This window comes from Odontesthes bonariensis, chromosome 15 (assembly GCF_027942865.1).
Source record: "Odontesthes bonariensis isolate fOdoBon6 chromosome 15, fOdoBon6.hap1, whole genome shotgun sequence".
Lineage (NCBI taxonomy): Eukaryota > Metazoa > Chordata > Actinopteri > Atheriniformes > Atherinopsidae > Odontesthes > Odontesthes bonariensis.
The window spans coordinates 16,761,845-16,784,273 of NC_134520.1; the positions used below are offsets into that span (position 1 = coordinate 16,761,845).

Here is a 22,429-nt window from a genome sequence, read left to right on the forward strand (position 1 = left end):
GGTGTCGGAGTTTGGTCCGCATTGCTGGCAGTAAGTCGAACATGTTCCCTGTGAGGGTTGGACTCTGTCAGGGCTGCCCTTTGTCACCGATTCTGTTCATAATTTTTATGGACAGAATTTCTAGGCGCAGCCAGGGCGTTGAGGGGGTCCGGTTTGGCGACCTCAGAATCGGGTCTCTGCTTTTTGCGGACGTTTTGGTTCTGTTGGCGTTGTCAGGCCGTGACCTTCAGCTCTCACTGGAGCGGTTCGCAGCCGAGTGTGAAGCGGCGGGGATGACCATCAGCACCTCCAAATCTGAGACCATGGTCTTCGGCCGTAAAAGGGTGGAATGCCCTCTTCGGGTCGGGAATGAGATCCTTCCCCAAGTGGAGGAGTTCAAGTATCTCGGGGTCTTGTTCACGAGTGAGGGACGAATGGAACAGGAGATTGACAGACGGATTGGTGCGGCGTCTGCAGTGATGCGGGCTCTGCACCGGCCCATCGTGGTGAAGAAGGAGCTGAGCCAGAAGGCGAAGCTCTCGATTTACCAGTCAATCTATGTTCCTACCCTCACCTATGGTCACGAGCTGTGGGTAGTGACCGAAAGAACGAGATCGCGAATACAAGCGGCCGAAATGAGTTTCCTCCGCAGGGTGTCTGGGCTCTCCCTTAGAGATAGGGTGAGAAGCTCGGTCACATCCGGGAGGGGCTCGGAGTAGAACCGCTGCTCCTCCGCATCGAGAGGAGTCAGATGAGGTGGCTCGGGCATCTGGTGAGAATGCCTCCTGGACGCCTCCCCGGTGAGGTGTTCCGGGCCCGTCCCACTGGGAGGAGGCCCCGGGGGAGACCCAGGACACGTTGGAGAGACTATGTCTCTCGGCTGGCCTGGGAACGCCTTGGGGTACCCCCAGAAGAGCTGGAGGAAGTGGCCGGGGACAGGGACGTCTGGGTCTCTTTGCTCAAGCTGCTGCCCCCGCGACCCGATCCCCGGACCAGCGGAAGATAATGGATGGATGGATGGATACACAAATAAAAATATGGAGACAGAAAAAGACAGAACCTGGGAATGAACTGGTATTTGCTCTACAGATCAAGTCTGTTCACTTCTAATTGGGTGCTAACAGTCGCGTGTTACGTTTGGCCTTAAAGTCTTATTCGATAAGTCTTTCTGTCTAGCTCTCCATCCCTTGATGGAAGAAAAATGATTCAATCTTATGAAACAAAAACATGGTTTCACAATTTGATCCAGTAATGCACAGTGGAGGCAAAAAGCTGGCGCACAATCTTTGTCATATGGACACAAAAGTCATGTTATAGTCATTCTGGTCAAAGAAAAAGAAGGATTGAATCCATCTGTCGGAGCTACATTACGCAGTAAAAATTTGACGCCCGAACTTCTGAAGTGGCGTGCAAGCCTTCAATCTTTAAATTCAATCCATCGTAAAATCGTTCTTTGCAAATCAAACAAAAAGGGGTAGGATGAATGTCTTCATGTCTTAGATCTACACAATGCTAAGGAGCTCCTTTCTACAGTATACTAAAAATAAAAATCAATTAAAAAAAACAACAAGATTTATCTGTGTAAACCTGACATAAACGCAACATAACAGGCCTTTACTCACCTTTTCTCAGTGGTTTCTGTGTATTGGACAGAAACTATTTGGGCACTCTCAGCCTCCTTGTTCTCAGTTTTCTCCTGGGGGAAGAACAGACAGAATTAGCTCTAATCTCTGCCATCACAACCAGTAACGGTCTAAGAAAGCAGAACACACTCCTCACAACACAGTTGATACAATAACAGACTGTTGTTTAAACACTTCCAGAGATAAAGACACACACGTCGGTGTCAGAATGTCTCATTTCTAGATGGGATTCATAATAAGGAAGAAGAGAGTGAGAGAAAACCCAAAATAACACATTTCATCAACAGGAGTGAATTGATTTAACCGTCCTCTTCGTACGCCGGGGTGAACGTTGCCGTACACATGGGGGCCACGGATAAGCTTTCAAATGAGCAAGAATACATATAAGAAGCTAATTAATGGCCCTACAACCAAGTCCCAGAATCCCTCACTTAAAACTGCTGTGAGGTTTTAAGGCTGAAAGGTTAAAAAAAAACCTAAACACAAGTGAGAGGTAAAGACATCCATCCGCTGTTTATAGTGGTAGAAAGTACATTAACAATACATTAACTTGTCAGATCTGTGTAGACTGGACCTGTTGTGACAGATCTGGGAGAAAAAAAAAAAAAAAAAAGAGCAGGGGGCACTAATCCTACAGCTCCCCTCAAAGTGTTGTGTTTACTTTCTCATGGCTGCTGATCTAAACTCTGTCCAAGAAAGAGAAATGAGAGGCAGAAAAAGGGAAAGCATGAGTAGAGGTGAACCGGTGGTGAAAAGGAGGCTCTGACTTGCCAAAAAACTTTGATACTGAAATGAATGACTTGAGAAATAAATTAGTACTACAATGTGAATAACAATAAGTATCAGATCAATTTATATGCCTGCTTAAATGCATGTTTTTCCTGTTTTCAACAGTGTGCTTGCTGTGACGTCTTACCAGAATGGTCCTGCCAGCTTTGTGATCGCCGTTATTCATGCGCCTGGATTTGGTCTGCTGCACTTCATGACGATGGACCCAACCCCTCAACTCGTGGGCCAACCTGCCGAATGCACACAATGCACTTTTTTGTTCGTCGCCAAGTAAGAATTGGGGTGATTTTGTGGTTATATGTAAAAAGTGGAAAAACTTCAAATTCATTGCTCACTCGATGCATTTGGTCCTGTTAACGAGAGGCTGGCAGGGGGGAGGTGGTCTGAGCAAGATGGGATCTTTCACCACCATCAAGCCTTTATCTTCAGAGCTAAATCAGAACGAAAGGAGCAGAGAAGCTATGAGATTCATTTTCAAAAGTGTTCACTGGACAAAGCTGTTAAGACACAGATGTATAAGAATTTCAAGGAACAATCTGCTGACATCGTTTCCCACATGTTGAGATTTGCTTTGTATGCAGAGTGAGAGCCAACATGGCTGCACACTTTGTTGTGGGAGAAAGGCCCATGGTGACTTCATTAGGAAGTGGCAAAAAAAAAAAAAAAAAAGCCCTAAGAGAGAATCTGCGTGGCTCGAATGTGATGACAGTCATAATAAATTACATGAATTAGTTTTATTTTTGCTTGGCACGTGCGGAGACGGCAGAGCTTCAGTCAATGAACATGTGCACAGAAACGCTGACCTGCACCACAAAGGGAAGTGGAGAGACACGCAATAAATCCCACACACAATTACCATAACGACGCTGAAGAGACGTGAGTGTTACCACCCAACAGGTCGTATCCAGTCTGACGACGACAGATGAAAACTTCAGCCCGTGAGTCTGAATTGTTATCGGATGCTGGGTACACGGGTTATACCCTTGATTAGGAGCACTCAGCACTGCATGATATTCCTTCTCAGATGCTACCTGACCTTAATTACATCTGTAAAACCTTCCCGAGTGTAAATAATTATGTTCCTTGAGGTGCTGATGTAGACTGTCCACAGTCAGAGCCCACCTGAAAGGAAACGTATGCCATCGACGTAATTCCTCCCATGGGCCTCCTTGATGTGAGCCAACTGGTTGGCCATGCCTCGTGTTCCCGTCTCTAAAATTCTCTGGAAATAGTTCCACGAGACAGCATGTCAGACCACTCAGGCCTGATCATAACTCTAACCGAGGGGCCCACAGTATCCTTCCAGCACACACACACCTTCCTGTTCAGAGGGACCTCGAGATTAGGTTGCATATCTCCCCCCTCCGTCATTCTTCTCCCTGCTGCGTTTGGTACCGTCACCCCTTTTGTAAAGGCTAATGTGTTCCTTCCTGCCTGCTCTGGATAAATGCTGCAGGGAAACCCGATACTACCGATGAATGGTTTGCATTAACGTGTGACACTTACCCCACGCAGAGATCTAACCCACAACACAGGCTAGTAATGCCATGGACCCATTAGATTCTCTGACCACCTTGCAAAACATCATTTTCATGACATAGGGGTCCAGGCAAAGTGCCAAACAGACATGTTATTTATGCAATTTACAAATGACACTGCTGGGCCTCAGGAGTGTGTGTGTGTGTGTGTATATATATATATATATATATATATATATATATATATATATAAAAAAGACAAACATATAAGCCCTTACAAAAATAGACTGTTCCTAACAATATAAAGCTTAATGTCAAACAAGGCCTGGGCCCAGTTTCTCATCTTGTTTCTCAAAGCACAAGCACTGGCCAACATCGTCAGGGGCCTGCAGGCATTCAAAAAGAAGACATTTGGACAAAGTTGTTAATCAGCTGCTGCACATGTTTACACATGTTGAAATGAGCCGCAGCAGTTCAGACCGAGAGCAGGCACAGGTGCATCCTGGTCTCTTGCCATTAGTACTCAAAGAAAAATGATGTGATGGATGTTGGTGTGGTTTCAGCACATTACCTGTCTGGCATCTCAGAGGGCCTGCCGCTGGGCTGGGGACCCGTTGTCAACTCATTTTCTGCCTCTGACGAGAAACCCAACAGGTGTCTGCCGCCGTGCTGCATGGGAGTGACCTCGAGCTTGGAGCCGCCCTGAAACAGACTGGTGAAATGGACAGCAAGGGTGTCAGGGAACAAACAAGGCCAGGTGACACCCTTGGGTGAAAAAGAAGAACAAAAAAAGAAAAGGTGCTGGACTTCGGATGACTGCTGGATTTCACGTGTCCCACATCCTGTGCAAAATGCTGAGGGCGGGATCAGAGCTCTGATCTTGACAGCACAATCAATAGCGCTCTTGCACACACAGAGAAATAGAACTACACCAGGTGGAATGTTGATTTCAAAGCAATCTGATCACAAGGCAGACACTATTTACATGCAAAAGGAAGGCCTAAAAAAAAATAAAAATTGAAAAAATTGAAAAATTGCAGATAGCAGCATATGTACAAGCACAGACCTCAGCCACTGCGAGAACCACTAACGTCACAAAACTTCCTTTGTTTCTTGAGCAGCAAGAATGTATTCATGTTTGAGCTCCAGAAAAGAAATGAACGAGCATTTTCCCAGCACAGAACACAGGCAGACAATCCCGACTAGAGAGCAGATGTTTACATCTCTGTGGAGGACTTTAGGTCAGAATTTGACATGATGATAGAAGAACTGTGATCTTGATTTTGTTGAATTACAGAATACTAGTTGGGTGGAACCAAGCCTTTTTTTTTTACCCACCAGTGCAGTTTCATATGACTAATCAGAAGTTAGTCAGAATTTCTATCATTACAAGCAGAGGTAAGAAAAACGGAGACATGAACATGTTTTATACTTTTGACCTCCTTCTAACTTAACAAGTGTTTACATTTGCAACAAACCCGAAGAGTGTTTTTGAAGCATCTTCACTTATAAGTCAGGGTCTTCTTAAATCTGGCAGCAACATGAAAGAACAGCAGTGCACACATAAAAGTAGTAAGGCATGACCGAGCCACTAATCATCAATCTATTTTCCAGTTAGATCACTTTAAGTCGGGATAGGACGAGACTCCCACCCTTAACTGGACTAAAAAAAAAAAACACTCACTAATGTAATGAATTCACATTATACCAAGTGTGTCAGTGTTAAACTAAACAAATCGAAGCCTTTTGTTTCACCCTGAAAAGACCTTGACACGCAACAAAGTCTCTGAAGCTTGAATTTTTGGATGTAGAAAAAAAAAAAAATCTTAAATGGGAATAGTTATGCACTACGTTCCAGAAAGCTTTTTCTGCATAATGTCTTACATGAAAAAGATTCCCATCATGAGTCATGGGGATTGCCATTTTTATTTTTTTATTTTTTTTCCCAGTAATCAAACACATGTGCATTTGCAGCGCTACACTACAGCTACAGTTTCTGCCATCATCAGCGCTCTCAGTTTTAATTGAAATTGTGCCACCAGACACCAAATCAAGTTACTGTTTTAAGGGCACATGAGGGGAAACACAGACGTTCGCTGTCCTTCACTCACCTCGTTGGTCCAACGTTTAACACCAGGAACACCAGGACCACCATGAGGCACACAGCTCTCCTCTTGGGTGCTGTTGTCTTAAATAGCGTGTTCTGCATAAAGAACGGGAAGAAATGCATGACCAAACATTTGTAAACGTAAACCATGTGTGAAATCATGCTTTTTTCTTCTTCTCCTCTAGTTTCTTGTGTTACTTTGCTGCAAGTCAGCCGTGCACATGCGCCATTGCCTCCACACAAATGTCAGTCGTGTGGAGGCATTAGCAGAGCTGTAGGCGCTCGCCTCTCACCTCACTCAGCAGGCCCTCCAGCTGCCTCTTCAGGTTGCCATTCTCACACTTGAGCACCTCGTTCTCAGACAACGCCATTTTCAGGCGAGCTTCCAGCGAGAGCAGATACTCCTTCTTCTTTTTCCGAGACAGTGATGCGGACTCCCGGTTCTTTATCATACGCTGCTGCCTCTGGGACAACTTTGACTGGTGAGGAAAAACAAGAATTACACGTTTTAAAAGTCACGACTTGCGTTAAGTCACATATTCAATCCTTCAGACACTTATTATCCAAACAGGAAGGAGAGGTAGTTATTGGGACAATGAAATGTCTCTCTGGGCCACCTGTTAGATGTAGATCATAGGTTCCCCTCACTAGAATGGCATGTTTATCTATTTTCTTATGGCATTTGGTTTAAAGATACTGGTTTTATAGTATGATCAAACTGTTGTGAAAGTACACAAAAACTGTCGTGTGACGGACAAGCAAAAGACATCGTTCTTGCTTAAAAGGAACAGCTTAGAGCTTAAGATAAGTATGATTTCATCGTGGTACAAAATAAGGCACATTTTAATAATAATAAATAGAATTAGAGTTAAATGAGAGCAACACACCAAGCTATCAATACATATACCAATAAATTATACTGAGGAAATGAGAATCCAAGCATCATAAATGAATAAAACCTTAAAAAAAGAGCATGTGATACCAACGGTTAATTGTTTTGTAATGACATTTAATAACTCCGAATGCAGCATCACTTGTTACCCACGTCACTGGAATGTGCCCCTGTGTTGTCTCCTGTCATCTCCTGATGTTATGGGATCTAACTGCTTCAGTGATGGTGGTGAGTTGCAGTTATTTCATTTATGGAAGGGGAAATGAGAGCTGTGTGTATATTTTCCAGTGAAATATAAACATAAGCTGCAGAGGTTGAGAAATAATCGTTTCCATAATGCTTTCTGAATCCATATGCCAATTAGCCGTGTGCCAATTGCTTCATGTTGAGCATACTGCATATCTCAAGGTTCTGGTTTTGTGTTTTTTCTGAGAAAAAAAAAACCCAAAAGCAACTACATTAACACAAAGCCTTGCAGTAAATTCTATTGCAGCTATTTGTGCTGTGCAGTAAAGTTGCTTTACTGTTGACATCTGCCTGCGAGTTGTGCTGCTGACATCATCAGGTGATGTCATCAGACATGGAAATGAACCCTTAATAGCTCCAAGCACACCTCCAGCACCGAGTGCTCGTGTTGCCCTGTAACAGGCTTCGGTTGAGATGGAGCCCGAGCAATCAGGGCATCCTTAGTATATTGAAAAACCACTGAGGAACGAACAGCAAATGTCGTGAAAGCAAAGGGAATCCAATTTGTAGATGTCGGCATGAGAAAGAAAACAAATGGAGGAAAGGAAAAGGAATATGACATAAAAGCTAAGAGTGACTTTGTTATTCTCATCGGTGAGTGGCTGCTGGTGCCTCGCGAGACAACGTGGCATATTCGAGATATGTTGCAAGGTTAGCAGCAACTCTGAAACAGATCACAGTCTTAACATTACCCAAAACAGCCCTAAAGTGCACAGGATTTAGCTCCTGTTTGGAAATGTCAACGTTGCAAATCCTCTATGAGATTAAGGGCTTCCTTGTGAGACCTCTGTTCCATGCGGGAGGAAGGATGTGTTTATGGAGTGTGCCGTTCTTTGAAGAATGGGTTCACATCAAAGACACACAAACAAAAGGACACTATGTCTTACATGACGAGTTCAGCCATGACCAGTTCTAATGACTGTAGTAATAAGTGCCTCGAACACTGATTTACTCTGAAAATAAACAGATGATACTGAGCGTTTTTCACTTTTTTCTTTAACAAATTAGCACAAACATTCGATACGCATGTAAAAAAACAAAAGCATAAACGAACAATGACACGGTTAAACACTGCACAATCATTCTTTCCACTTTACGTCAGTGAGTTGAGAACTGAAATCAAAGCCCTGCATGCAAAACCAAACAGCGCATATCTTAACACGACCTCTCCCAAATTAACACAACCCATGGCAGTGAATACCCAAATCCAAACACCTTCATTGTCCACCCACTCCCCATCCACCCCTGCACTGCCCCCTCTTCAAACACAAACACCCTTCTCAGGGGAAGTCTCTAAAATTCAGGGCCAAATAGCCCCGCTGGTGATTAAGTTATTTGGATCCCTGTATTTGTGTTCTGTCTCCTGAGAAACCCCTCTGTCTCCCAGCTCAGATCTGGGAGCCGTGCCACCAGCTTAAGCCTGGGAACACTGCAAGTAAGCAGTTACCAGGGAGTGGAGAGCAGGGGGAACTTCACATTGCCTCCACAATGAGAATGAAGACGAGAATGTGGGACAGAGGGCAAAAAAATGGCAGAGGGGCATTTCTCAGTGAAGCGGGTGAGAGGCTAACCCTGATAGTGGTTCAAACTCTGTTTATGTGTTGGTGGGAAAAGTCAACGAGGAAGGGTACATGCTCCCAGCTGCTCCCATGGAAGCTCACAGTGGACAACTGCAGGCAGCAGGTGGTATACTTAGCGGGGCCACTGATTCTACGGTTGTGCCACGAGGTGATTCTCACAGCAGAATGCATTCTCAACAAACTATGAATGGGATGCAAACACGTGAAGTGAGGGGAAAAGAAGCCAGAGTTGGCAACAGCTCCTAGCTCGCCGGACTTTTGCAGAGCCGCTGAGGAACTGTCAATTCTGAATCTCCGAGGCTTGCGAAGGAAGTGTGCCATTAACCGCTGACCCATCCTATTGGGGAGGCGCTCTATTTAACAGGCGGGTTGAAAATGTGCGGTGATTTTATCGTAGGTCATGAAGAACAATAAGTGTGGAATGTGCTCCACAGGTGAAATAACACTCCGCATGCCCAGTTATTTTGTTTAGCAAATGATGTGTTCAGAACACCGTTTGTTATATATGGAGAAAAAGACAAGGACATGGAAATAAAACACACAAAGTCATACTTTAGAGAGATGAACTGTTCAACAGATTTTCGAAACACTCAATCTGATTAGTGTATTCATTTCAGGGCCTTGGACAGAATAAAAGGTTTACTTTTAAAGGATCTGAACAGAGTGATGCAATGTTTTAGGAAGATGTGATACTTTTAACCAAACTGCCCAGCAGCTATCCAGCTTTGGAAATGTGCAGACAGTGAAGAAATAAAAGCATATACTTCTAGAAGCGGTGTAAAGGATCTCGTTTGCCCCCAAAGAGTCACAACATGCTCAATACCTCCAGGCGTCTCCTTTTGTGAAGCCTCCCGTCCTACTAATAGGAGGATTTCTTGAGGCCTCCAATTTCAAGCTGGATTTCTTCACCGTTTGTCTAGAACACACACAGAGCATCGTAGACACGCTGCTAAACCCCAAGTTGTGCAGGAGCCCATTACAGTACACCGACCCAATCCCCTGATGGCTGTTTACAGCTGTCACAAAACGCTTCATCCCGCGCAACACCTGCCTGCAGCATGTAATCGTTAGCAGCCGTTTTAACACCGAGATTTCTACGCGCTAACTATAGGCCAAAACACAGTACAGGAAAACAGCAACAGTGACAACACATAGGCATACTGGTGATACAACTTGCAGCAACACCTGGCACAAGTATGCCATCTTTAACAGGCATTTTACAAGTCCAACAGCCAGCCAAACCAGAGTGAGTCGAACACAGCTGCAGTGGGTCCGAGCACAAGCATTACGCTCTCACACAGCGTGAATTGGCACCACAGATTCTTTGACAGAAAGTTCACAGACTTTGTGCATAGCTTGTATGGCAGTCACTTGAGTTCTGCAATATAATTCTCTAGCATTATAAAAAGATGAAAAAGCCCGTGTTGTTGGATTCTTAAAAGCAGTTTAAATATATCTTTTTAGACTTCCACTTGTTTCACTGGAGAAATAAGCAGATATATCCAGTCTTACTCACAATTAAAGTGTACAGACCTTCCCCTTTAATAACCTATTGTAAACTTTATTGACTTGGTTAGCTTCACAAATGGCAGTGAGGCGTGTTTGTTTTGGCCTCTGGGGTCTGGAATTCCTTGACACTGCCTTCTTGGTCTGGCACCAAGTGTGCGCCTCCGCACTCGCTTATAGCCAACATAATTGGATGAGCTCCAATGTTGTTAATGTCGAGATTAATTGTCCAGACTAATAAAACAAAATATTGTGACATTAGGTCATAACCAACGTTATTCAATTCCACGTGTATCGCTTTCACGTGTGTGTCATTCCAATTCAGCGGACATGAGGAGAAATGAGGACACATCTCCTGCAGTCGCGTGCGTCGTAAAAAAAAAAAAAAAACGTGACAGGTAGTTCTTGGTAGTTAAAAAGCCACTGCAATGTTTAATTATGTGCTTTAAGTTAATAATGCCAGCGAATGGAACACATTGAATGTTAAAGTTTTGCCAGAGGGAGGGAGAATAAGGTTTCTCAACTCCCTGAAAGTAAGACCAGAAAAAAAGACATCAGAAATTGCTGTGCCAGAGCCGAGGCCGGAAAAAACACAGGGAGAGAGGTTGTTTGTTATGGACGTGTTTGCAGTTAAGTCTTTGAAACCAAGAAAACAGAATCAGACATGCCGACAAACAACCCTTGTGCACTTAAAATAATAAGAGCGACTCCCTCCCAGAATGCACGCACTAAAAGATGCTGTAAGCGACCACAAGAATGCAGAATAAAGGAAACAAACTACGACTGAGTTTTGTTCTTTTTTCTTTTTTACTTTTAATGGGACGGAGCAGTTTCTGCTGCAGTAAACTGCACCTCCATTAAGTGTGTATGTGCTGTCATTACAGCAAATGGAGGGGATTGGAGTGTGTGTTGGGGACATATTGAGTGAATCTTTCTCTTCATTGCAGCTGTCCTGACATCATCCCTGAATACGACACATGCAAGTATCCGACCCACAGATATCCAAACCTAGAGACACGTTTTATGCTCCCACTGCTTCAAAACACACTGTTGAGAGGGTAGAGAGGAATAGGATGCTTACAGAATAGGACAAATAATCAGAATTTCGGCCAACATAAATGTTCATGGGCTGGAGCTCTCCAATTAAAGAAAAACGGTAATTATCACCTATACTGACTGTCATGGTCCATGAATTGTAATAGCCTTTCACTTCAGCGTGGAAAAATATGTTCATCATTTTAGAAAACAGGTATAAATGCTTTGAAATGCTTATTTTTTACCATAACAAAAGGTAATGGTTCATAACATCTAATACTAAAAACAATTACGGTCAGGGAGTTTGGGTTGGATAGGATCCAGACAGAGTGTGACCATGGCAACCGCATTGTCATAGTTACATACTGCATGCATGTCTGCACAGGCAACTCATAATCATAGAAGCCACGTTTCCCACGAAGAGGCTCTGTCTTGTAATATGGTCACTGACACATTGTCAGTAAGCGAAACTTAAAAAAAATAAAGAATAAAAAACAAAAAAAATCAACCTTCGGATCAGCTTGTATGCATAAAATCATACACAGGAAAATAGAAACCAGAGAGATACAATCCTCCACCGACAGCGGATCAATCAGCATGATTTTAACTGGAGCCACACAAATGAACAGACAAAAGGGTTAACAAAAATGTCGAACATATCGCGTCTGGGTTTTTTTGTTTGCGCAATAACATGTCGGTCAGGCCTTGGAGCAGACCTTTGGGGAGCATTGCTTTACTCACATTTGATTTGTAGCTAAACATAAACTCCTATTTAAAAAAATGTGCAACAACGGAGAAAAAGATTGACTTGAGAACACGTCAAGATACTCACAGTTAATCACACTGTGCCATCTTTATACACACAGACAAAAAAAAAAGAAGAAAGGGACAGTGGATCTTTTTTACCTACCAAAATGGCTTAAAGTGACCCAGCTACGCTTGTGAAACCAGGTTAGCATTAGCATCTGTTGAATCCCACAAAAAAATAATAAAGAATAAAGAATAAAAGAATAAAAAAAAATAGGTGCTGACAAATTACATCTAGACATCCACACGCGTTATCTCCCCAAATTAACACTTGAAAAGCAGAAATGATCAAAGGTGTCAAAATGTACAAAGGACACCTGTGACAGGTGGGTATGTGAAAATGAAACATGTGGCACTCAGAAGATTTTGTGAACTGTGCACTCTTGCCTTAAGAGTGGCTTCTGAGCAGATGAATCTTCCTAAGAGTGATCCTGTTAGACTTACGCTGCTATTTGGGACACGCATGCAGAGAGATACCAACTGCACAAAAAGCTATTCCGCCCTGGATTTTTTTCGGCCGCCGGAACTTTCCGACATAAAAAAGGAGACAGATCTGACGTTTCCTAACCACCGCTGAGCTGCATTATGCCACCTGTGTTAGATGCTGCCTTTTCCGTGGCCCCGAAATACCTTCAGTTTGCTTTGGACAGATCAACAAGCCGAGAGAGCTGGCAACGCGTTTGTCACATAGAGTATGCTCTCTGAGTGAATGTCTGATAAATACTGATTTTTTTTTTAATTTTTTTTTTTTGTTCTTACGCACATTGCCAATTCATTAGCAAGACGGAACTTAGAACATTTTCTATGCAACGGTGATAAATGAGGGCCGAGAAGCGCAAGTCTGTATTTCACCGCTGAGTGTTAATAATTCAGAGTTGATTGACTCACATCATCGTCTGACGAAGGGGTCCGAAGTGTAACAGAAACCAGTGGAGGAGCAGCAACGGGGGCAGACTTGTCCTTAAGCATTGGCATGGTAACCATATTGCCTGAGGCGGCCTGTGGTGTTTGGATCTGCAGTAATTGGCTCGTCTGAGACAGCACAATGGGATGACCTGAGTGAGAGACACAGCACACACACACACTCTCAAATTAGAGGTTTAAACTATAACTTAATGGTAAGTTTACAATTTGACCAGCGCTGATTAACACAAACAGTGATTATGTGTATATGTGAATCTGTTCTTGTGTTTGTGTTCTTACTCTTGCCACAAATTCATTTTCTTACAATTTGCAGTGATGATTAAATGTTTGAAAATACTTTAAAATGTCCTACATTTCAACGTTAATGTGACCTAAAGTATCACAATTTCACACAGGTCCTAAAAGTTGATAATGAGAGCCAAACTGGACAAATTAGCAACATAAGAACATTACCCTATATTACATATTTGCAAGTGGAAAGACTATGTAAACCTGTAGGACCGATAGTTGATTGGATGGTGAAATGAGGTTGTAATGAAAAGCATTACATGTGGAGAGAGGAACGCATTTTCTTTTAATAGCTTCAAACAGTATTTGCCACATGGCGATGAAACTGTCTTGCTTTGGGCTCAGCCTACTGGGCGTGAGGTCAGGAAAATATTCTATTATTGACGGAAGAACTCTGAATGATGCCAATAAACTAAAAATAAAAAAAATCTAATCGGCGGCTAAATATAAAGAGTGACGATAATTCAAAATTTGATCAAGTACAGTCAAAGAGAGATAAAGTAGTCGTCAAGGTGTGACCGATATCAAATTCCTGACATTAGACATGTTGAAAGTTAACAAACATCCCACAGTTGAAGCTGTTCTGGAGGAAAGAGTGGTGCCGATATGCAGGATTGATCAACTGTCACAAGAAACATCTGTTGCAGTTGCTGCTGCACAAAGTCATGCCAAACGATGAAAGCAAAGGTTCTCATTCCTATATCGGCCGCATGTATCATGCTGGATTATTCATTTCTTAAAAAACAAATGATCAAGTATAACATCTCACTTGGATTTCTTCCTCCACCAAAAGGGCGGCAAACCCTGAAAGAGGATGTGATTGCTGGTGTTTATTTGTCGGTCTGTTAGCAAGTTTTGCAAAAGCAACTAAGCCAAATTTCTTGAAACTTGGTGGAGGGTTGGAGCAGAGAAAAATGTGTTCTAAATTAGGATAATTTCTGTTAAAATTGCCAAAATACAGCAAAGGCCTCAGTGGTTTCTGCAGGCTGTCGTCTAATAGGGCTCTCTTTATCCTCTCTTGGGCCTTCTGTAAAAAAAATTATTACGAGATGTAATTTTAAGAAGAAGTACAGACAATTCTAAAGGGTTCGCAAACTTTAAAGCATCACCGTGTTATAAAACAGTGTTTAACCTATTTTTCTAAACAAACCGGAAGTTGCATCAGTTTTCCGTTTTTTTAAAGAGCCTCCGGCTACAGATGGTACAGTCCAGTCCCTCCAACCACTCCCCACCTCTGGTGACCTACATTAACCCTGCGTCTTTAACGGGACTCTCTGTGTTTAAAGTACAGGTGGAGAAGATGTTTGACATCTTGACCTGTGGTCTTAAAACTTCCACATTCCAAACTGAGAGGTGTGTGACTTATGAGCCTGAACACACAAACAAAAACGTGCTCCCCACATCCAAGGTACTAAAGAAATACACTAGCAAAACCTTGACAAAATGCCTACGTTCGTTAATGTACGGCCCGTATAGAAGCGCACCCTTTCCGAGTCCAGACAGTGCCAGGAACCGTTCCTCACACTGACCCAGCAACCTTCACCTTTAATGCTAAACAGTCTGTCAATGCTAATCATGCAGAAGTGTTGGCTAGTTCTGCTAATGAATATGTGGGCTTCAAGCACCTTGTCCTATGTCCAAGTTACCCAGCTGTAAGAATTAATGAGGCCGAAAGTCTAAAGGAATTAAAAGCATTGGGTACACCTGCTTGTTTACTTCTAAGAAATAAATGCATGCCCTGGTTTGACTCAAAAAAAAAAGGCACATCTAATTTCTACCATCTCTTTGATGCATAAGACTGTGCTCCACGGCAGTGAATATTGATGAGATTTCAAACCAGCAGGACATGCAACAATAAGCAGGCTTGACTTGACATCCATTTGGGGAGCTTCACTTGGATGCCTTGGCCTTAACAATTGTCCAACTTGGCCAATACTCGGGCAAAAAGCAGAGCCAAGTTCAAACTCCCTATGAGAGAGTTCAGATATTCCACCCACCAAGGTCCCATGCAATGACATAAGTATTTACACTGGCCGAGACACTGCTAATGTAACACACCAAATGAGGCAAACTAAACTAAATCCCAAAACAACACCAAGGATGACTTGAATGTGTGAAACACACACGCACGCACAGCAGCTGTTTTTACATGCGAGTTCTAAATGCAAAATCTTTTGATTGCATGTTTAGAATTGCCGATTCCCCCTCAAAAAACGTTTTTGCAAATAAATGAATAAAAGAATAAAGAGAGAAGAATGTTCACTGTCAAGCAGGTCAACATGTGACCCTGAAGTTCCCAGAGGAGCAAAAAGTAAGTCTAAGGCACCATCTACTGGACAACACAACAAAATGTTTAATTAAATATGAATGCAAAACAAAACTAATAAGTAATAAAAGCTCAATGCAATATCATCCCCAAACTGCAAAAAGAAAAAACTAAATCTGACTCCCATCAAAATGTCCGATGTGCTGGTCTGATACGACACAGAGTTTTTGGAGGCGATGTGTGCAATGTGTTGCAGTGTGAGCTCTGACCTGTAGGGGGAGCTGGCTGGATGTTGACAGGAGCTGGTTTGACCATGGGCAGCACTGTGGTGTGCACTGGCTGGATGATAATCGTCTTGGTCTGCAAGGGAGCTGCAGCTGGAGCCAAGGGTACCGCCGTGATCAGCGGCCTGGGTTGGATGGAGACCTTTGGACCAATCTGGATCGGCCGCTTGGTCGGCTGAATCGGTTTAGCTGGAGAGAGTGTGTAATTAAAAGTTAAGGAGGTGGATGGGATGAGATAAAAAAAAAAAAAAAAATAGCTTTAAAAACTTAAAACAGGATTTTTGTAATTATATATTAATAACTCAGGTAAAGAAATCTACATTTACAGTTACGTAAGTTTTTAAGGGAATCTTGCCCATGAGAACACTGTAACCATTTTCCGATAGGGATTTATTTTTTATTTTTTTCCCCAATCAAAATCTTAAAAATTCCACAAACCCAGACTGTTGCAAAGATTTCCCCAGGTTTATGGACTGAGAGTACAAATGTAGATTAAAGGTGAATGAGCAGACATGTGACGTGGACGTTGCCTCACCTCGTGTCACCTGAGAGGTCCTCTTTGGAGCTTTCTTAGCTGGGGGAGAGATTCCAGAAAAGCCACTGGACTCTGAGCAAACTGAAAGTGGAGAGGGCTGCGACAGTGGGGACAGAGCCTCATCCTGGATGGAGAAAAAGCCACAAATGATCTATGCAATACAAGTGTTTGAGACACAAACTATGAGAATGGATCGTGTGTCCTTGTCAATATTCAAAGACTCACAGTAAACAAATGTGTCCTTGGCTTGTCAGGATGATTAGCAGACAAATGTGGGCCGACTGTGTTGGGCTACAATAAGATGTAACCCGTGTCCTTGTTTGGACGCACTGTGAAAACATCTGCCTGCTAAATTATGCTAATGTGGATAAAGTTGTCAGCACCTTTTTTAACGAGGGGCTGGCACACAACTCAGATTGGCAGTTAATTATTAGTCTGACAAGGTGTGTAAGGCTTTGGTTAATAAGTGTCAAATGTGTTCGTGTGTGTGCGTGTGCGTGTACTAAAAAGCAAAGGGCAGCTGTCATCGTTTGAAAAACCATCTGGTTGAAACTTTTTTTTTCTTCGTTCCAACTGCATTCAAAGATGGATGCAAGTGCTCGCAACCAGGAACAATGGTAGAAACATTTGCACAGGAAGTTCAATTCAGATACAGAAAACTGGGAAGAGCACAGTCGAGTTGAGCAGAGCGTCTTACTTGTGAGGTGTATGGAGACAAGGCTTCCACGGAGGCAGGAGAAGGGACAGAGCTCAGAGTGTGGGCAGGTGACAGAGAGTCTGCACTCAGCTCACCATCTGGATGCACAAGGACAAAGGCAAATGTCTCATATGCTGTATGTTAGCATATTCAGCGTCACCCCAAGCCTTATGCCTCCTACCGTTTGCATCTCATTAATTTCAGTCAAAAAGCAGGAATGAATAATGCGATTCACCAATTTAACACTTTTGTTGCTGTACCTGTGCAGATGCTGCTCGAGTCAATTTCGTTCCATGAGGGAATGTTGATATCAAAATCCAGATGTGGACTTTCGTAGGCCTGAGAAACCAAACACACGTTTTTGTTTTTTTCAAACCACGGACCTTTATTGGAACGTAGATTTGGAGTTAGTGCAATGTATAATCTTCAGTTTACTATCTACTGTTGAACCAGGTGTGTAGACATATTAAGTCAATCCACTGAACATATTTTTGTTACTGCCAACAGTGGTTGAGATCTACACAATCTGGTTTGGGTGATGCCGTTTTCTGCATCACTTTCTTTCGATTACGTCCACATGCAAACACGGATGAGAGCAGTGCATGTGAAGTTCTAACTTCACTGAAATGATGAGATACTCACATAGCCTGCACTCTCGAGGGCCTCAAGCAGCTCATCCGCATCTCCGAGATTATCCAGCTCGTCAAAAAGGCTTATGTCTGCGTAACAAGGAGCACACGGCACAAAAAATGAGTTAAACTGCTCTTAGTCCAAGTGAGGAGGGAAAAGATAGAGTCCTAAATATGAATATTACAACAGGTGTTATTGCATCAATAGTGTTTTTGAATTAAAGCGACCAAGAGGTTCATCTACAGGTCCTGCTTTTATGATTGTTTGACTAGGTTTCTATTAAAAATAATAAGAAAAAGAGCACTTATATTATCATCAGTGTTTCTTGTTGCACAATTTCAGATATAGTCTGTACACAAGACGGACTAGTAGGTTAAAGAATATGCGGAAGCGTTCTTATATAGCTAGATTCATTTCAAATGAATGAGCGAAACGGGCAGCAGAGCATCTGTGAATACCAAAATACAAAAAAGGCTTTTCAAGGTACGTGGAGTCTGTTTCACATTGGGTGCCTTGTTTGTCTGAGAGCACTGTCCTTCAGTCTTATACATGCATTCCTGATTGTGTGCAACATCCCAAGGCCCTGCATCAGCACCAAGTGGTCTGGATCAAGTAATATTTGGATAAGTTGCAAGAGATACTGAAATCTGCCCATAAACTTCATCCCCTGAGTGAGGCACTGTGAAATTCCTATTTATCTCATTTTTATAAAGCTCCTAATGTGTTGCCAGCAAGAGCCTGCAGGATGTGTGCAGAAAATTTGTACAGAACAAGTATAATAATAAGGAAGGATTATGTTGTAAAATGACATGCAACAGCAGCTGTATGTTCAGGGCACAGCCCGACATTATTACCTTTAAGCAGTTGAACAGTTTGATACAACAATCATTTTCATCTACGCGACAAAACGGAATAAGGAAAGAAAAAAATGTCTATTTATTTAAAAGTACTCCCTTTTCAGCACTGGTGTTGAATGCATATTAGACAATGGACAAGACTCTGTGTCCAATGTTCAGTGCTGACTCTTATTTACATGACATGTTACATCATCTCAGCATCCACAGTTGGCTAATGCTAACAGGCTAGCTGTGACTTGAATAGAATCAAAACAAACATGGACCTCAAACTTACGCACGTTTACTTACGTTAGTTTTAAAACGCAATATCTCACCTTGAACCTTTAGTTAAAATATCAATTATCTTACAAAAAGTTTTAGTTTTCCCTGTTTCTTGGTGTTGGTGTTTTTAGAAAGAACTAGCTGCCCTTACCCCACTCTCCTCCTTGGTCGATAGAGATGATGTCTGCCTCGTTCTCCATCTCAGGGTATTGTTGACGGTTTCCGAAGTCTAACATTAGGTCGGATGACATCTTCTTCTGAATTCATTAGTGACTTATCACACGAATCACGACCAAGCAGACACTCGCATCACCATGTTCTGTGTGAAACTTCCTGTTTGAAGCCTAAATACACGTCTGTCTTTACTGTAACTCTACGGGTGCCGCTGAGGGACAGGTGTCTTGAGCTGCCCGTACAGCCAGTGCAGTCAATCTAGCCACTAGAGGGCAAGATAGCACTGCCGGCTCTGCGGCATGGCTTTGTTGACCTCTGTGAAAAGAGTCACTGAGTTCATGACCTGTTGCAGAATAAGTAAAGTGACTCAACAAGACTTTGATGGCTTAAAAGTTTAATTATCTCTTAAAGATTTTAAGAGTGAGGGCCCGAATAGACATGACTTGAACATTCTCAAATTTATGATTCCAAATGATTTTTCATATTTCTCAGGAATGTTTTAAAGTAATATACATCATTACTGTATGTTTTAAATACATACATCAAACAAATGTGTAGACCTTGAGCTGTGATTGTTTCGTTAAATTGCATTTTTTATGCACATGCTTGTCTTGTCGAAGGTGCACAATATGTCCTCTGTACAGTCTGTTCTGAAGTAATGAAGCATGACGATTCATCTCAGGGGAAATTTTAGTGACATATCAGAGCAGAGGGGATACAGTTATTCACGAATCCACTTCAGCCCAAAAGGGCTTCAGTTTTTCAGGAAATATTATGAATTAATTAAAATTATATCTGTGTCTGAAATAGTTCCTTCATCACATCAGTAAAACTTTCGGACAAAATTGGACCATATGTGCAATCAAGGGGCTTCATTAGTCCTTATGGCTGGTTTGAGAGCTCAGGTATTGAAACCTTGTTGGGTCATTTACACCCCAATGAGTCATTAAGGCTACACATGCATGACAATCATGTCAAAGTTGCATAAATCAAGGTGTTAGTTGTTGTTCAAATCGAGTTAAATTCCTTATTTGACTTTGTATTGATGTTAAACCACCTGAAGGGATGCTGTGGTCATAAGCTGTGTAAGTTGGATCGGACAGATCGCAGATTCTTCCATGGGGCTAATTTGCTGCTGACGTATAGCTTCTGGTGTGAACTGTTTGGTGTCACGTCATGGAATCTGAACATGGGATTTTGAATGCCTTTTTAGCCCTGTTTAAAGAAAATTCTGGTTTTATGAGAAAATTTGCAGATCAACTATGTATATGGGTCTATTGAACAACTTTACGATAGTTACATTTAGAATATATAAAACACATAATACTATATACAATATGTTTACATAAATCAAATTTTCTACAATGAACAAGCAGGGAAAAGATTTGGAAAGATATTTTTATTCTTTAGCTAAGCATGTCTGACTCGCAGAGAAAAAAAAACAGCTCTTACAATACATATTCTTTGACTTTGTTCATTATTTTGAAATGCCATGCTTGCAGTAGGAGGAGAGATTGTGTGTTAAAAATTGGCAGCAGGTGTACATCGGGCCTAATCCCTCATGGGCATTTCAGGACGTGGTGAGATTAACCTGAGGTGGTCTGGTTCAGCTCCTTTCAAAAAGAACAAGCCCCTAGTCTGGTTAAGTTATTACTTCAAGGTGACGACTAATATGGAGGTCAACCATCTGCCCAGAGTCTGCAGCACAACAACAGTGCAATCTAGAAACTAGTCATCTATTTTATCAGTCTAATCATCACTAACTCCAGTTTTTTTTTCATATTCAACAAAACTAATGATTGAACAAGTGACTGTGGGATTGTGCAATGTTGCAGTAAATGGCTAAACTGTTCAAAATATCCTGTAAACATGAATCATATCTCTGCTTAATTCATCGATGCTCCAATGATGATTACGGTCTGTGATTTGAGTGGCGTCGTAATGGTCCTCAGTCTGCGCTACTCCGGGGCTCATCATATTGATTGTGTGCAAAGCCCCTGATACGCAGACATGGACATCAGATTAAGAGGCTAACCTGATATGTCAGTGGAACGGTTTATGGAGCTTTTGAGTGAAATAGATTAGGGTTTTGGTCGCATTGTTCCGGAATCCGTTATAATACGTGCCCGCTATTTATCTAAAACACAACATCCGTGTTGATTCTGTGACACATAGTGACAACTCAATCATGATTTGTAACGTTTAAATCATAATCAACTGAATAATGGACAATAGCAAAATCCATCCATTTTCTATACCCCGCTGAATCCGTCGGTTGGGTCACGGGGGGGGGGCTGGAGCCTATCCCGGCAGTCATCGGGCGAAAGGCGGGGTACACCCTGGACAGGCCGCCTGTCCATCACAGGGCCACACAGAGACAAACAACCACACATGCTCACACTCACTCCTAAGGACAATTTTAGAGACACCAATTAACCTAACATGCATGTTTTTGGACAGTGGGAGGAAGCCAGAGTACCCGGAGAGAACCCACGCATACACAGGGAGAACATGCAAACTCCACACATAGCCCCAATAGCAAAATCACTATATGTAATTATTTACAGCATTGTATAAATCATGACAGCAGTTTTAGAATCTGGGACCTTTAAATGGCGTTTCCACACAAGTTTGTGTCATTTAGATATGATGAAATGTGTTCAGTGGTTATTTCAGGCAGATTAAGCAATCAAAATTGAAAGAGGTGATATTTGTTTGACTATTATGATATTTGAACACACATATATTCTCATAAAAAGTTTGTCCATTATCTATAAACATCAAATGACTTGAAACAACGAAAACACCTTATCTAAAACCAGTTGTAACATAGCTTTGATCTAGCTTTGATCTCCTTTTATCTCCTTTTAACCCTTTTATTTCCATTTTCTATTAGTTTTTACTAGCTTAAGATGATTGAAAGTTTTACTGGATATTTGCGAGTCAAGATGAAATTACGCGTTGTTGTTCGCCAGAATCAAACTCTGCGGTTACAAATAGGCTTTTGCTTGCAAATTGCTCAGAAGCTTTAACTTCACAGGGTTATCTTGTTAAAACTGCATTGCTGAAAGTGAACTGATAAAGAAATTGAAAACCCCACTGCTTTGGCAAGCAGTGAACAAAGACTAAAAAAAGCCCCATGCTGGTCATGGGACAATATAAACGTAATTAGGCACAGAGGAGGAGAAACAAAGGGTAAATGATGTCATTCATGTGACACAGAGATTTTAAGTCATGTTAAATAGACTGAGGCTTCTTATCCCTTTACTTCAAGACACTTTGGTGGACTGACAGCTTGCTAAGTTGATTGTCGGGATACCTGTTTGGTTTCATTATGCCGGTTCAATTGTGCACTGGTGTTTTAAGACGCAGCTTACGGGCACCCACTATTTTCATCATACGTGGCCACATAATGGCGAGGAATTTCTTGGTGAACCACAAACCGTGAAAA

General features: G+C 42.1%; 1 protein-coding gene across 1 annotated transcript in view; it reads right to left on the bottom strand.

The window, feature by feature from the left end:
- atf6 (activating transcription factor 6) overlaps positions 1–19,175 on the bottom strand; it is a 31,700-nt gene extending 12,525 nt beyond the window's left edge. The window contains exons 1-13 of the mRNA XM_075485244.1: positions 18,956–19,175; positions 17,699–17,775; positions 17,317–17,395; positions 17,057–17,154; positions 16,360–16,483; positions 15,810–16,013; positions 12,951–13,117; positions 6,290–6,475; positions 6,001–6,092; positions 4,461–4,601; positions 2,747–2,842; positions 2,539–2,641; positions 1,602–1,675 (exon numbers count right to left, since the gene is read on the bottom strand). Of these exons, the coding sequence (XP_075341359.1) occupies positions 1,602–1,675; positions 2,539–2,641; positions 2,747–2,842; positions 4,461–4,601; positions 6,001–6,092; positions 6,290–6,475; positions 12,951–13,117; positions 15,810–16,013; positions 16,360–16,483; positions 17,057–17,154; positions 17,317–17,395; positions 17,699–17,775; positions 18,956–19,055 (1,541 nt within the window). The 5' untranslated portion in view covers positions 19,056–19,175. The remainder of the gene's footprint in view (positions 1–1,601; positions 1,676–2,538; positions 2,642–2,746; positions 2,843–4,460; positions 4,602–6,000; positions 6,093–6,289; positions 6,476–12,950; positions 13,118–15,809; positions 16,014–16,359; positions 16,484–17,056; positions 17,155–17,316; positions 17,396–17,698; positions 17,776–18,955) is intronic.
- Between the last annotated feature and the right edge of the window lie 3,254 nt (positions 19,176–22,429).